Source organism: Magallana gigas, chromosome 6 (assembly GCF_963853765.1).
Source record: "Magallana gigas chromosome 6, xbMagGiga1.1, whole genome shotgun sequence".
NCBI classification, from domain to species: Eukaryota; Metazoa; Mollusca; class Bivalvia; order Ostreida; family Ostreidae; genus Magallana; species Magallana gigas.
Window position 1 is genome coordinate 55,950,197 of NC_088858.1, and position 14,722 is coordinate 55,964,918.

The window sequence follows — 14,722 nt, forward strand, 5'->3', positions numbered from 1 at the left end:
ATATTTGCCTAGGTATATATTTAGATACAATTACAAACCTCTTCTAACAGCTCATATATTTGCCTAGGTATATATTTAGAAACAGTTACTAACCTCTTCTAACAGTTCATATATTTGCCTAGGTATATATTTAGATACAATTACAAACCTCTTCTAACAGCTCATATATTTGCCTAGGTATATATTTAGATACAGTTACTAACCTCTTCTAACAGCTCATATATTTGCCTAGGTATATATTTAGAAACAGTTACTAACCTCTTCTAACAGTTCCTATATTTGCCTAGGTATATATTTAGATACAATTACAAACCTCTTCTAACAGTTCCTATATTTGCCTAGGTATATATTTAGATACAGTTACTAACCTCTTCTAACAGCTCATATATTTGCCTAGGTATATATTTAGAAACAGTTACTAACCTCTTCTAACAGTTCATATATTTGCCTAGGTATATATTTAGATACAATTACAAACCTCTTCTAACAGCTCATATATTTGCCTAGGTATATATTTAAATACAATTACAAACCTCTTCTAACAGTTCATATATTTGCCTAGGTATATATTTAGATACAGTTACATACCTTTTCTTACAGTTCATATATTTTCCTAAGTATATATTTAGATACAATTACAATCCTCTTCTAACAGTACATATATTTGACTAGGTATATATTTAGATACAATTACATACCTCTTCTAACAGTACATATATTTGCCTAGGTATATATTTAGATACAGTTACAAACCTCATCTAACAGTTCATGTATTTGCCATGGTATATATTTAGATACAGTTAATAACTTCTTCTAACAGTTCATATATTTGCCTAGGTATATATTTAGATACAATTACAAACCTCATCTAACAGTTCATGTATTTGCCATGGTATATATTTAGATACAGTTAATAACCTCTTCTAACAGTTCCTATATTTGCCTAGGTATATATTTAGATACAATTACAAACCTCATCTAACAGTTCATGTATTTGCCATGGTATATATTTAGATACAGTTAATAACCTCTTCTAACAGTTCCTATATTTGTCTAGGTATATATTTAGATACAATTACAAACCTCATCTAACAGTTCATGTATTTGCCATGGTATATATTTAGATACAGTTAATAACCTCTTCTAACAGTTCATATATTTGCCTAGGTATATATTTAGATACAATTACAAACCTCTTCTAACAGCTCATATATTTGCCTAGGTATATATTTAGAAACAGTTACTTACCTCTTCTAACAGTTCATATATTTGCCTAGGTATATATTTAGATACAATTACAAACCTCATCTAACAGTTCATGTATTTGCCATGGTATATATTTAGATACAATTACTAACCTCTTCTAACAGTACATATATTTGCCTAGGTATATAATTAGATACAGTTACAAACTTCTTCTAACAGTTCATGTATTTGCCATGGTATATATTTAGATACAGTTAATAACCTCTTCTAACAGTTCCTATATTTGCCTAGGTATATATTTAGATACAATTACAAACCTCATCTAACAGTTCATGTATTTGCCATGGTATATATTTAGATACAGTTAATAACCTCTTCTAACAGTTCCTATATTTGCCTAGGTATATATTTAGATACAATTACAAACCTCATCTAACAGTTCATGTATTTGCCATGGTATATATTTAGATACAGTTAATAACCTCTTCTAACAGTTCCTATATTTGTCTAGGTATATATTTAGATACAATTACAAACCTCATCTAACAGTTCATGTATTTGCCATGGTATATATTTAGATACAGTTAATAACCTCTTCTAACAGTTCATATATTTGCCTAGGTATATATTTAGATACAATTACAAACCTCTTCTAACAGCTCATATATTTGCCTAGGTATATATTTAGAAACAGTTACTAACCTCTTCTAACAGTTCATATATTTGCCTAGGTATATATTTAGATACAATTACATACCTCATCTAACAGTTCATGTATTTGCCATGGTATATATTTAGATACAATTACTAACCTCTTCTAACAGTTCCTATATTTGCCTAGGTATATATTTAGATACAATTACATACCTCTTCTAACAGTTCATATATTTGCCTAGGTATATATTTAGATACAATTACAAACCTCATCTAACAGTTCATGTATTTGCCATGGTATATATTTAGATACAATTACTAACCTCTTCTAACAGTTCCTATATTTGCCTAGGTATATATTTAGATACAATTACATACCTCTTCTAACAGTTCATATATTTGCCTAGGTATATATTTAGATACAGTTACAAACCTCTTCTAACAGTTCATATATTTTCCTAAGTATATATTTAGATACAATTACATACCTCTTCTAACAGTACATATATTTGCCTAGGTATATATTTAGATACAGTTACAAACTTCTTCTAACAGTTCAAATATTTGCCTAGGTATATATTTAGATACAATTACAAACCTCATCTAACAGTTCATGTATTTGCCATGGTATATATTTAGATACAATTATTAACCTCTTCTAACAGTTCCTATATTTGCCTAGGTATATATTTAGATACAATTACAAACCTCTTCTAACAGTTCCTATATTTGCCTAGGTATATATTTAGATACAATTACAAACCTCATCTAACAGTTCATATATTTGCCTAGGTATATATTTAGATACAATTACAAACCTCTTCTAACAGTACATATATTTGCCTAGGTACATATTTAGATACAGTTACAAACCTCTTCTAACAGTTCCTATATTTGCCTAGGTATATATTTAGATAGTTACTAACCTCTTCTAACAGTACATATATTTGCCTAGGTATATATTTAGATACAGTTACTTACCTCTTCTTACAGTTCATATATTTGCCTAGGTATATATTTAGATACAGTTACTAACCTTTTCTAACAGTTCATATATTTGCCTAGGTATATATTTAGATACAATTACATACCTCTTCTAACAGTTCATATATTTTACTAAGTATATATTTAGATACAGTTACAAACCTCTTCTAACAGTACATATATTTGCCTAGGTATATATTTAGATACAATTACAAACCTCTTCTAACAGTTCCTATATTTGCCTAGGTATATATTTAGATACAATTACAAACCTCTTCTAACAGTTCCTATATTTGCCTAGGTATATATTTAGATACAATTACAAACCTCTTCTAACAGCTCATATATTTGCCTAGGTATATATTTAGAAACAGTTACTAACCTCTTCTAACAGTTCATATATTTGCCTAGGTATATATTTAGATACAATTACAAACCTCTTCTAACAGCTCATATATTTGCCTAGGTATATATTTAGATACAGTTACTAACCTCTTCTAACAGCTCATATATTTGCCTAGGTATATATTTAGAAACAGTTACTAACCTCTTCTAACAGTTCCTATATTTGCCTAGGTATATATTTAGATACAATTACAAACCTCTTCTAACAGTTCCTATATTTGCCTAGGTATATATTTAGATACAGTTACTAACCTCTTCTAACAGCTCATATATTTGCCTAGGTATATATTTAGAAACAGTTACTAACCTCTTCTAACAGTTCATATATTTGCCTAGGTATATATTTAGATACAATTACAAACCTCTTCTAACATCTCATATATTTGCCTAGGTATATATTTAAATACAATTACAAACCTCTTCTAACAGTTCATATATTTGCCTAGGTATATATTTAGATACAGTTACATACCTTTTCTTACAGTTCATATATTTTCCTAAGTATATATTTAGATACAATTACAATCCTCTTCTAACAGTACATATATTTGACTAGGTATATATTTAGATACAATTACATACCTCTTCTAACAGTACATATATTTGCCTAGGTATATATTTAGATACAGTTACAAACCTCATCTAACAGTTCATGTATTTGCCATGGTATATATTTAGATACAGTTAATAACTTCTTCTAACAGTTCATATATTTGCCTAGGTATATATTTAGATACAATTACAAACCTCATCTAACAGTTCATGTATTTGCCATGGTATATATTTAGATACAGTTAATAACCTCTTCTAACAGTTCCTATATTTGCCTAGGTATATATTTAGATACAATTACAAACCTCATCTAACAGTTCATGTATTTGCCATGGTATATATTTAGATACAGTTAATAACCTCTTCTAACAGTTCCTATATTTGTCTAGGTATATATTTAGATACAATTACAAACCTCATCTAACAGTTCATGTATTTGCCATGGTATATATTTAGATACAGTTAATAACCTCTTCTAACAGTTCATATATTTGCCATGGTATATATTTAGATACAATTACAAACCTCTTCTAACAGCTCATATATTTGCCTAGGTATATATTTAGAAACAGTTACTTACCTCTTCTAACAGTTCATATATTTGCCTAGGTATATATTTAGATACAATTACAAACCTCATCTAACAGTTCATGTATTTGCCATGGTATATATTTAGATACAATTACTAACCTCTTCTAACAGTTCCTATATTTGCCTAGGTATATATTTAGATACAATTACATACCTCTTCTAACAGTTCATATATTTGCCTAGGTATATATTTAGATACAATTACAAACCTCATCTAACAGTTCATGTATTTGCCATGGTATATATTTAGATACAATTACTAACCTCTTCTAACAGTTCCTATATTTGCCTAGGTATATATTTAGATACAATTACATACCTCTTCTAACAGTTCATATATTTGCCTAGGTATATATTTAGATACAGTTACAAACCTCTTCTAACAGTTCATATATTTTCCTAAGTATATATTTAGATACAATTACATACCTCTTCTAACAGTACATATATTTGCCTAGGTATATATTTAGATACAGTTACAAACTTCTTCTAACAGTTCAAATATTTGCCTAGGTATATATTTAGATACAATTACAAACCTCATCTAACAGTTCATGTATTTGCCATGGTATATATTTAGATACAATTACTAACCTCTTCTAACAGTTCCTATATTTGCCTAGGTATATATTTAGATACAATTACAAACCTCTTCTAACAGTTCCTATATTTGCCTAGGTATATATTTAGATACAATTACATACCTCTTCTAACAGTTCATATATTTGCCTAGGTATATATTTAGATACAATTACAAACCTCTTCTAACAGTACATATATTTGCCTAGGTACATATTTAGATACAGTTACAAACCTCTTCTAACAGTTCTTATATTTGCCTAGGTATATATTTAGATAGTTACTAACCTCTTCTAACAGTACATATATTTGCCTAGGTATATATTTAGATACAGTTACTTACCTCTTCTTACAGTTCATATATTTGCCTAGGTATATATTTAGATACAGTTACTAACCTTTTCTAACAGTTCATATATTTGCCTAGGTATATATTTAGATACAATTACATACCTCTTCTAACAGTTCATATATTTTACTAAGTATATATTTAGATACAGTTACAAACCTCTTCTAACAGTACATATATTTGCCTAGGTATATATTTAAATACAATTACAAACCTCTTCTAACAGTTCCTATATTTGCCTAGGTATATATTTAGATACAATTACAAACCTCTTCTAACAGTTCCTATATTTGCCTAGGTATATATTTAGATACAATTACAAACCTCTTCTAACAGCTCATATATTTGCCTAGGTATATATTTAGAAACAGTTACTAACCTCTTCTAACAGTTCATATATTTGCCTAGGTATATATTTAGATACAATTACAAACCTCTTCTAACAGCTCATATATTTGCCTAGGTATATATTTAGATACAGTTACTAACCTCTTCTAACAGCTCATATATTTGCCTAGGTATATATTTAGAAACAGTTACTAACCTCTTCTAACAGTTCCTATATTTGCCTAGGTATATATTTAGAAACAATTACAAACCTCTTCTAACAGTTCCTATATTTGCCTAGGTATATATTTAGATACAGTTACTAACCTCTTCTAACAGCTCATATATTTGCCTAGGTATATATTTAGAAACAGTTACTAACCTCTTCTAACAGTTCATATATTTGCCTAGGTATATATTTAGATACAATTACAAACCTCTTCTAACAGCTCATATATTTGCCTAGGTATATATTTAAATACAATTACAAACCTCTTCTAACAGTTCATATATTTGCCTAGGTATATATTTAGATACAGTTACATACCTTTTCTTACAGTTCATATATTTTCCTAAGTATATATTTAGATACAATTACAAACCTCTTCTAACAGTACATATATTTGACTAGGTATATATTTAGATACAATTACATACCTCTTCTAACAGTACATATATTTGCCTAGGTATATATTTAGATACAATTACAAACCTCTTCTAACAGTTCATATAGTTGCCTAGGTATATATTTAGATACAGTTAATAACTTCTTCTAACAGTTCATATATTTGACTAGGTATATATTTAGATACAATTACTAACCTCTTCTAACAGCTCATATATTTGCCTAGGTATATATTTAGAAACAGTTACTAACCTCTTCTAACAGTTCATATATTTGCCTAGGTATATATTTAGATACAATTACAAACCTCTTCTAACAGTTCCTATATTTGCCTAGGTATATATTTAGATACAGTTACTAACCTCTTCTAACAGCTCATATATTTGCTTAGGTATATATTTAGAAACAGTTACTAACCTCTTCTAACAGTTCATATATTTGCCTAGGTATATATTTAGATACAATTACAAACCTCTTCTAACAGCTCATATATTTGCCTAGGTATATATTTAAATACAATTACAAACCTCTTCTAACAGTTCATATATTTGCCTAGGTATATATTTAGATACAGTTACATACCTTTTCTTACAGTTCATATATTTTCCTAAGTATATATTTAGATACAATTACAAACCTCTTCTAACAGTACATATATTTGACTAGGTATATATTTAGATACAATTACATACCTCTTCTAACAGTACATATATTTGCCATGGTATATATTTAGATACAGTTAATAACTTCTTCTAACAGTTCATATATTTGCCTAGGTATATATTTAGAAACAGTTACTAACCTCTTCTAACAGTTCCTATATTTGCCTAGGTATATATTTAGATACAATTACAAACCTCATCTAACAGTTCATGTATTTGCCATGGTATATATTTAGATACAGTTAATAACTTCTTCTAACAGTTCATATATTTGCCTAGGTATATATTTAGATACAATTACAAACCTCATCTAACAGTTCATGTATTTGCCATGGTATATATTTAGATACAGTTAATAACCTCTTCTAACAATTCCTATATTTGCCTAGGTATATATTTAGATACAATTACAAACCTCATCTAACAGTTCATGTATTTGCCATGGTATATATTTAGATACAGTTAATAACCTCTTCTAACAGTTCCTATATTTGTCTAGGTATATATTTAGATACAATTACAAACCTCATCTAACAGTTCATGTATTTGCCATGGTATATATTTAGATACAGTTAATAACCTCTTCTAACAGTTCATATATTTGCCTAGGTATATATTTAGATACAATTACAAACCTCTTCTAACAGCTCATATATTTGCCTAGGTATATATTTAGAAACAGTTACAAACCTCTTCTAACAGTTCATATATTTGCCTAGGTATATATTTAGATACAATTACAAACCTCTTCTAACAGTACATATATTTGCCTAGGTATATATTTAGATACAGTTACTAACCTCTTCTAACAGTTCATATATTTGCCTAGGTATATATTTAGATACAATTACATACCTCTTCTAACAGTACATATATTTGACTAGGTATATATTTAGATACAGTTACAAACCTCTTCTAACAGTACATATATTTGACTAGGTATATATTTAGATACAGTTACTAACCTCTTCTAACAGTTCCTATATTTGCCTAGGTATATATTTAGAAACAGTTACATACCTCTTCTAACAGTTGGTGAATGAGGTTGAGGTTGCTCTCTACAGATATCAGGAACTGGACCAATCTCAGGCTATTCACCTGGTTCTCTGTGGCTACCTCCTCTTTGTTAAGACACAAAAATTAATTAATTAATCAACTGAAAGGATAATGTCAACTACATGTATGTTTTCCTTTATACATACCTTGCAGCAGCCAGGCCAAAAGTTTTACGATTCCTCGCTTTGAAGACAAGTACTTGATTCCATTCTGATTTATGCTCAGGTTATACAGTGCCATCAGGATTAGGCTGTGAGAAAAATTAATTTTAATTGATAAATCATTCACGTGTAAAAATTCCTACGCATAACATAAAACCCTACAATATTAACGGTAGTCAGTATTGTATGTTTAATCCGTAATTTCACATTCATGAAACTAGTTTTACCAGAACTTCTCAATACCCTTTACAATATCGTAAGTTTAATTTCTTAAATTTTCTTATATTAAAAATTAAATGATGAATGAAGCAAGGTAGATTTTTGCTGAGACTGATGCTGAGTTTTTGCTTGTTTCAATTTTTTACACTTCACTGTTTGAGACGAACACTTTCTTTTTAATAAAACTTATTAAGCTGTTATTTTCTAGTAATTTTTTGTTATTTTGTTTCACTTACTTTTTGAGTCGTGCACTTTTCACGTGGGGAGCCTCCTCTAGCACGTAGATGAAGGTGTCCACTAGTTGACGTCCCCGGGGGTTGGTTATCAGGAAATCACGACCAAACGCAGAGGCAGCAATGTCTGGCAAAAAGGTTTTTGTTTAATTTTTTTAACATTGATTGATTGGTTGATAAAATAATTGACTGATATATAAGAAATGGCAGTAAGAGTAACGAAAGATAACTATTGGCGTCGTATTTAAAGTTAACGATATGTAGGATATAAACTTTTGTTTTAATTAAAAGAAATCAAACAGCATTCGCTTGCATTTTTATAAAATTAATATGAAGTTCTTGGAGTTTTCTACCTCAGTTGTAATTAACAAGATTTAATACACAAACTCTTACTGGTGATGACACCACAAAGTGCGTGAACAAACTGGCTCTCGTCCGAGTCCATTCCCGGCCAATCAGATTTGTAGGTGATGACGTAACTGTTCAGTGTGTTCGAAACTAACGTTAGGAACTCCTCGACCTTACTCTGAAACAGTGAATTTTTTCCCCCATTTTTAATCTAAATATTAAAAGCACTTCATGCCAATACTTTTTCTTTTATTTTTAACCTTTTTTGAACAATGCTAAATATTTAAATGCGACTATACATTTAAGTCTTGATCTTGTGTGTTTTTCGATTGATTTGTACAGGAATAGTGAAGAGGAACCAGACAAAGGTTATAAATAGATAATCTTGGTCACCCCTATCAGTAAGGACTGTATGGTGTCCTCGCTCCTGGACACGCGCCACAATAGAGTACAACACGCGGCCCCCAGGCCGGAGCAATACTCGGACTGTTGGGATAACTGCTGAGTCAGCACCTCAACCTCGTGACGTAACCGGATGTTCTCCTACAACGAAACAGCTATTGAGTCCACAAAAATGTAAGACAAAAAAGGCCTGAAAAGCGCAAATTGTTGTAGTAAATATCAATCTAAGGTTCTCAGGCCGTTCGAACAATTGAGGAAATGAAGAACTTCTCGGTCGCATCCAGGCAAGCAGATAAACCAATCAAATGCATCTGTTATAGGCGTCTATGACAAACTTGATATACATGTAGATGATGGGAATTGTTTTATCTGTTGAGATTTTAGGCTGTGCTAAGCTTTTTTTTTTCATATGATTCACTATATGATTTAAAATACACTAATGAAGAAACATTCAAGGTTGTCTAGCCATTACTTAAATTGATGGAAAGCAGCTCCATTTTGTATCTAAATTTCAACATCCGGTAATGATTATTCATTAAATTATTTACATGGGTGTTTTTCGTGTTCTGCCATTTGACCTGAAAAGTTGCGATCGTAACAAGATTTTTTTCTTAAAATAAAATGCAGAAAACATATATTTTGCCATTTTACACAATAATTTCTTTAAAATGTTGTTAGAATCTTACAACCTATTAGTAAAAAAAATATACGGAAGGTCAGTGTTTAATGCAACAAATATAGATTCATCCATATGCGTAATTAAATAGGATATCTTTAATGAGGGACTCGATTTGAAAACGAAACTTTGAAGAACACCATCTAATCTACATTTGTGGCAGAATTATGTGCATGCATTCTATGCAATTTGATGTTCTAGTTTGATTGCGTTTTATACGATAGTATTACACAAATAACAATCTAGATTTTTAAATTGAATGCAGTGCGATAATATGATAGCTCTCTCTCTCTCTCTCTCTGACCTGCTTCTCCTGTTGACACTCGGTTACAGCTGTCTCACATCGCGTCCTTAGATACGAGATTTCTGCTAGGTCATTCTGTATCTGTTGTCTGGTCTGCTTCAATTCTAAAGGTCAATGAAATAAAATCAGCAGTTCTTAATGATCGAACGTTTGATTTAAAAAACACAACCACCGAACAGTTGCTAAATTTTATTTATTGAGTGCATGATTAATGGAACAATTGTGCATAAATTTCAAATTTTATTTTATGTGTAATACGTGTATATATTACTATAAATTTATGATACAGCATATATGTCACAATATTTGTATAATGTATATAATATATGTACTTTAAATTGTAAAGGTTAATTTTTTATGTAATAGTCAAACCTTACCGGATAGCGCTAACAGATGTCTAACGACCGATAAATACGGCGTCAAATCGCGGTCCCATGCAAGCAACGGCCACTAAAACCTCTGTCACACTGGAGCTGCATCCTCACGGCGATCCCGCTGCGTCCTTAAATAATGTAAAACGCCATGGTAAACGCATTAGAGTCTCCTACAGCGCCGTAACAACGCAACGGCATCTTCGTAAGTCGTGGTGGGATCGCCTTGAACATTTTAGAACGCCATGCGACGGCGCGCACTTTGAACTTGCACAAAGTACGCGCCGTGGCTCTGCGTTCTGATAAACACGCCGTAGAAGCGTAGTGAGGTCGCCGTGACAGCGACATAAGATCTCCAACAGCGCAACGAGAGCTCCGTCGGCGCGCTCAAGAAACGCAGCTAACCGCAGTGTATACGCAGTGGTAAGTCAATTGCGCTTGCACGGTGTCATTTGGGATCTCACTGCATCTCTATCGCGCTCTTATTGCGCATCCACAGCGTTTGAACAAGTTGTTTTTCATTTGGCTGCGTATACACAGCGACCCCAAAGAGCGCTCTCGTAACGTTTCTTCTGTGTTTATACCGCACTCCAACGGCGTTTCCAGTGCGTTGTCATCAAGACCACGAAAAATCGAACAATGGCTGTTGTACAATAGCAAGCGATGTAATAATTATCAAACTGGATGTAGATGACTATGTTAAATTTTAAAAGTAGCATTTGCTAATATTCCAAGATCTATCAATGGACGTAGATGGAATTCATGCCATTTGGTTCTGATGTTTTCATATCTTTTCTATGTTTTCTTACAACTAATAACGGATCTTTTTTGTAAACCTGACTACTTAGAGTTTTGTCCTAGTCCTTCACCAATTGGTTAGAAGTAGTTATGTTTCAATTACAATGTACCTTTTCATAAAATCAAAACATTTTTTTAGTCATTTATTTAGTAGTTGTAAATTCTTATTTGTTTCCCATATAACTGTACAAATTAATATTAACCTACCAAGAAGTAAAGAACGTCTTGTGCACGCAGTCAGCGCGCAGAGCACGCCGTGGACGCGCGGTAAAAACTCCTAGCATGTCGTGAGCGCTCGGCGGAGACTCAGCGAGAGCGCAGTTTATCGCCAAGTAGAACTCCGTGGAAACGCAGTTACACGCCGTGGGAGCTCCGTAAGAACGCCTCGGTCGCCGTCAGGACGCCGTGACATCTCCACTTGTAAAATTTTCAAATAAAACTGTACATTTTTTCTGATTTTCCTTGCGATCTTACGGCGATTCCGTGAATTTTACAACGCCGTGAACACGCCGAGGGGGCGCAGCTTGGTGTGACAAGGCCTTAACGGACCTCTTCGTTTCGGTCACGAGAAAGTCGACACAACGGATTTTGACCGGCCGTTGTACCGTTCACTTCGGATCAGTCCGGTTCATCCTGTATACGGTCGGCGTTGTCCGTTTCTAAATCGGACAAATTGATCAACGAACATCAACGGAAGCGGTTCATGTTGATTATAAAATACGTATTGGGCTCTGCATACGTTCAATACGCATCATTCGCATAGCAATACCGTACATTAATTAAGTGCACATCATAGCCTTTCGGTTTAAAGTTGGTCATAAGTTTTATGGATTCTCAAATTCCTTTGCCGAGTCAAGCGGGGTTTGCTGGACCTCACATCTAGAACATGAACGCATTTTCCGAACAAGAAAAGACAAGAATTAAACGCATGCGAACGGATTAAAAAAAATGCAGCCATCCGTCGGACGTCCGGTTGCGCTATCCGGTGAGGTGTGACTGGGCTAAACCAAGACACCCAGCAGTGTGGCTCACCCTCCCTCAGGGTTTCAGTTACACGTGCCTGGGGACCGGTGCTGGGGGACACTTTTGGTTTGGGGGAATTCTTCCTCAGCTGATTTCTAATGTCGGCGACAAGCCAACACAAATCACTTTGACTCACCGACATCAATTCCTTAATAAATAATAAACAAACAAGAATTCAGTCTATAATTTAGCAAGGCAACTAATTTGAACAAATATTTATCAGTACATTGATTAAGTTTTTAATCGTTTTGCCTGTAGATCAGAGACATATTTATATACAAAAGCAAGTTGTTTGATATATTAATTTTCCAAATACACAAATCTACATTATATTGTTTCCTTACATTGCCTACAAAGCTTCCAGAAATTCTCTGCGGCTGTTTAAAGGGAGTTACATGTACAAGTACTGTTAGACATCGACGAAATTAAAAAAAAATAGCACTGATCGACTGACGGATGGCACAATTCCCGCCACTTGTTGGGGTATGGTATACTGTAAGGCTTCTGTCACTAAACCTCGGAGGCACAGGAGCATCTAATCCGCTCTCCTCATGCATATATTAATATACATGTAACGTTACATGTCATTGAGAGCAGAGCGGATAAGATGCACCTGTGCTCTGAGTTTACCGAACTCTTTGCCTCGGTTTTAGAATTGGTTGCATCTTCAACACGTTTTCCTTCTTTGGACCTTTCCTCGTCTTCTGGCAAATATTCATTTTTCTTTTTCACATCGATGATAAAATTATTCTGAAATCATTGAAAATGATCTTGTTGAAAATGAACATGTGGCATTAAACGTTTTATGACTGGCTTACACTCTATAGTCTCTCCCAAGATATTTTTGACGCATATTTTCTTTAAAAAATCATTCGATATTTATGAATACCTCTTGATTCAGACGATGTTCATTCATTAGTCTTAAAAAAATCCCAAGATTTTACTTTTAAAACGCCCCCTCTAGCTTGTCAGGTTTCAATACACGGCTAAAATTAGAAAGTCTACGGGGATTTTGCATTGCATCAGCCACAATGAAGCTCAGATGTTAACGTTGAAAAATTGTGCGAGATATTCCGAGTAATTTCCGAATGGAGAAAAGATGTCAACATTCCCCATTATAAATCTCCGTAGGAAATCTATTTCGTTCTTGTGATTTTTTTACGAGGGAAAAATTATAATGTGTGAATGAAGTTATCTTGGAAATTTTCCCTTTCATCGATTTCAATTGCACTTCTTTCACAGGTATGTGTATTTTTTATTAAAAAATCATCAAAAATTGATGGAAGCTTGGGACAGACTATAGACAGACTATACATATAACATGTATTTGAAAAAGGCTAATGAGCTATCAAGTAACTACATGCTTATAAAACTTCCATTGAAATCCCATTGCATTTAACGCTAAAATATCGTTATTAATGTTAATAATTAACTTATACGTGAAACTGACCAAAGTCTTCTGAATGTCATCTGAAAACTTTTCCATTTTAAATTTCCCACAAAAAAGTACTTCCATTAACTGAGGCACTCCGAATGATATGTATAGGCATATATCCGGTCTTGTTTAACTTTAAATCGATAATTCTTTTGTAGAGCAGTATGAATGTTTTCTTAGTAAAGATATGGAAATAGTTTACATGCTTCTAGCATGCTTTGTAAATATTTTTTTTTTATTTGCATGCACTGCATTCACTGCGGTCCAGAAATTCAAACAGACGCGAGGAGTTCCGCATAAATATTTTGCATCGCGATAAGGGTCATACTAAAACACGCCTGCCGACGCCTGCCGAGGAAAACACGCCTGCCGAGAGAAAACCGCACGCCTGCCGTTTACAGAATGAATTAAATGGACAATTTCTTCTATATTTAGGTTCTCTAAACTAAATTAAAGGACCTGGCACAAAAAAAAATTTTTTCTGATGATTATTTAGATCAAAATTAATAAAAATATGCAATTTACCTGACGACTTGTTAACTCGTACATGGATTTCGTACGCCCGCCGAGAAAATTAGCACGCCTGCCGCTTATCTAATGGGCTTTTGAAAGAAATTCTTTTATATTTTACCTTAGGTAACTATATCAGTCATCATGCAAATACAAGCTTGGCTTTAAACTCGTTTGTCGTCTAAGAACTCGCATAAATCCGTGTTGGTATGTAAAGAGGGATAACTCGTGGCAGGCGTCTCCGACGCCCGC

At 32.7% G+C, this 14,722-nt stretch overlaps 2 protein-coding genes across 4 annotated transcripts in view; one reads left to right on the forward strand and one right to left on the reverse strand.

The window, feature by feature from the left end:
• Positions 1–14,722, reverse strand: part of LOC105348302 (heat shock factor 2-binding protein) — a 34,953-nt gene that overhangs the window by 6,214 nt on the left and 14,017 nt on the right. The window contains exons 2-9 of the mRNA XM_034470065.2: positions 13,156–13,275; positions 12,535–12,673; positions 10,334–10,437; positions 9,345–9,494; positions 8,997–9,129; positions 8,607–8,730; positions 8,137–8,240; positions 7,955–8,055 (exon numbers count right to left, since the gene is read on the reverse strand). Of these exons, the coding sequence (XP_034325956.2) occupies positions 7,955–8,055; positions 8,137–8,240; positions 8,607–8,730; positions 8,997–9,129; positions 9,345–9,494; positions 10,334–10,437; positions 12,535–12,667 (849 nt within the window). The 5' untranslated portion in view covers positions 12,668–12,673; positions 13,156–13,275. The remainder of the gene's footprint in view (positions 1–7,954; positions 8,056–8,136; positions 8,241–8,606; positions 8,731–8,996; positions 9,130–9,344; positions 9,495–10,333; positions 10,438–12,534; positions 12,674–13,155; positions 13,276–14,722) is intronic.
• The window catches only part of LOC105348300 (S phase cyclin A-associated protein in the endoplasmic reticulum), a 57,824-nt gene continuing 57,351 nt past the window's right edge, over positions 14,250–14,722 (forward strand). Inside the window, exon 1 of one of the 3 annotated variants that reach the window (XM_066088946.1) lies at positions 14,250–14,270. The gene's annotated coding sequence lies outside the window, so the exon portion shown is untranslated. The remainder of the gene's footprint in view (positions 14,271–14,722) is intronic. The other 2 variants (XM_066088947.1, XM_066088945.1) reach the window with 2 other exon arrangements.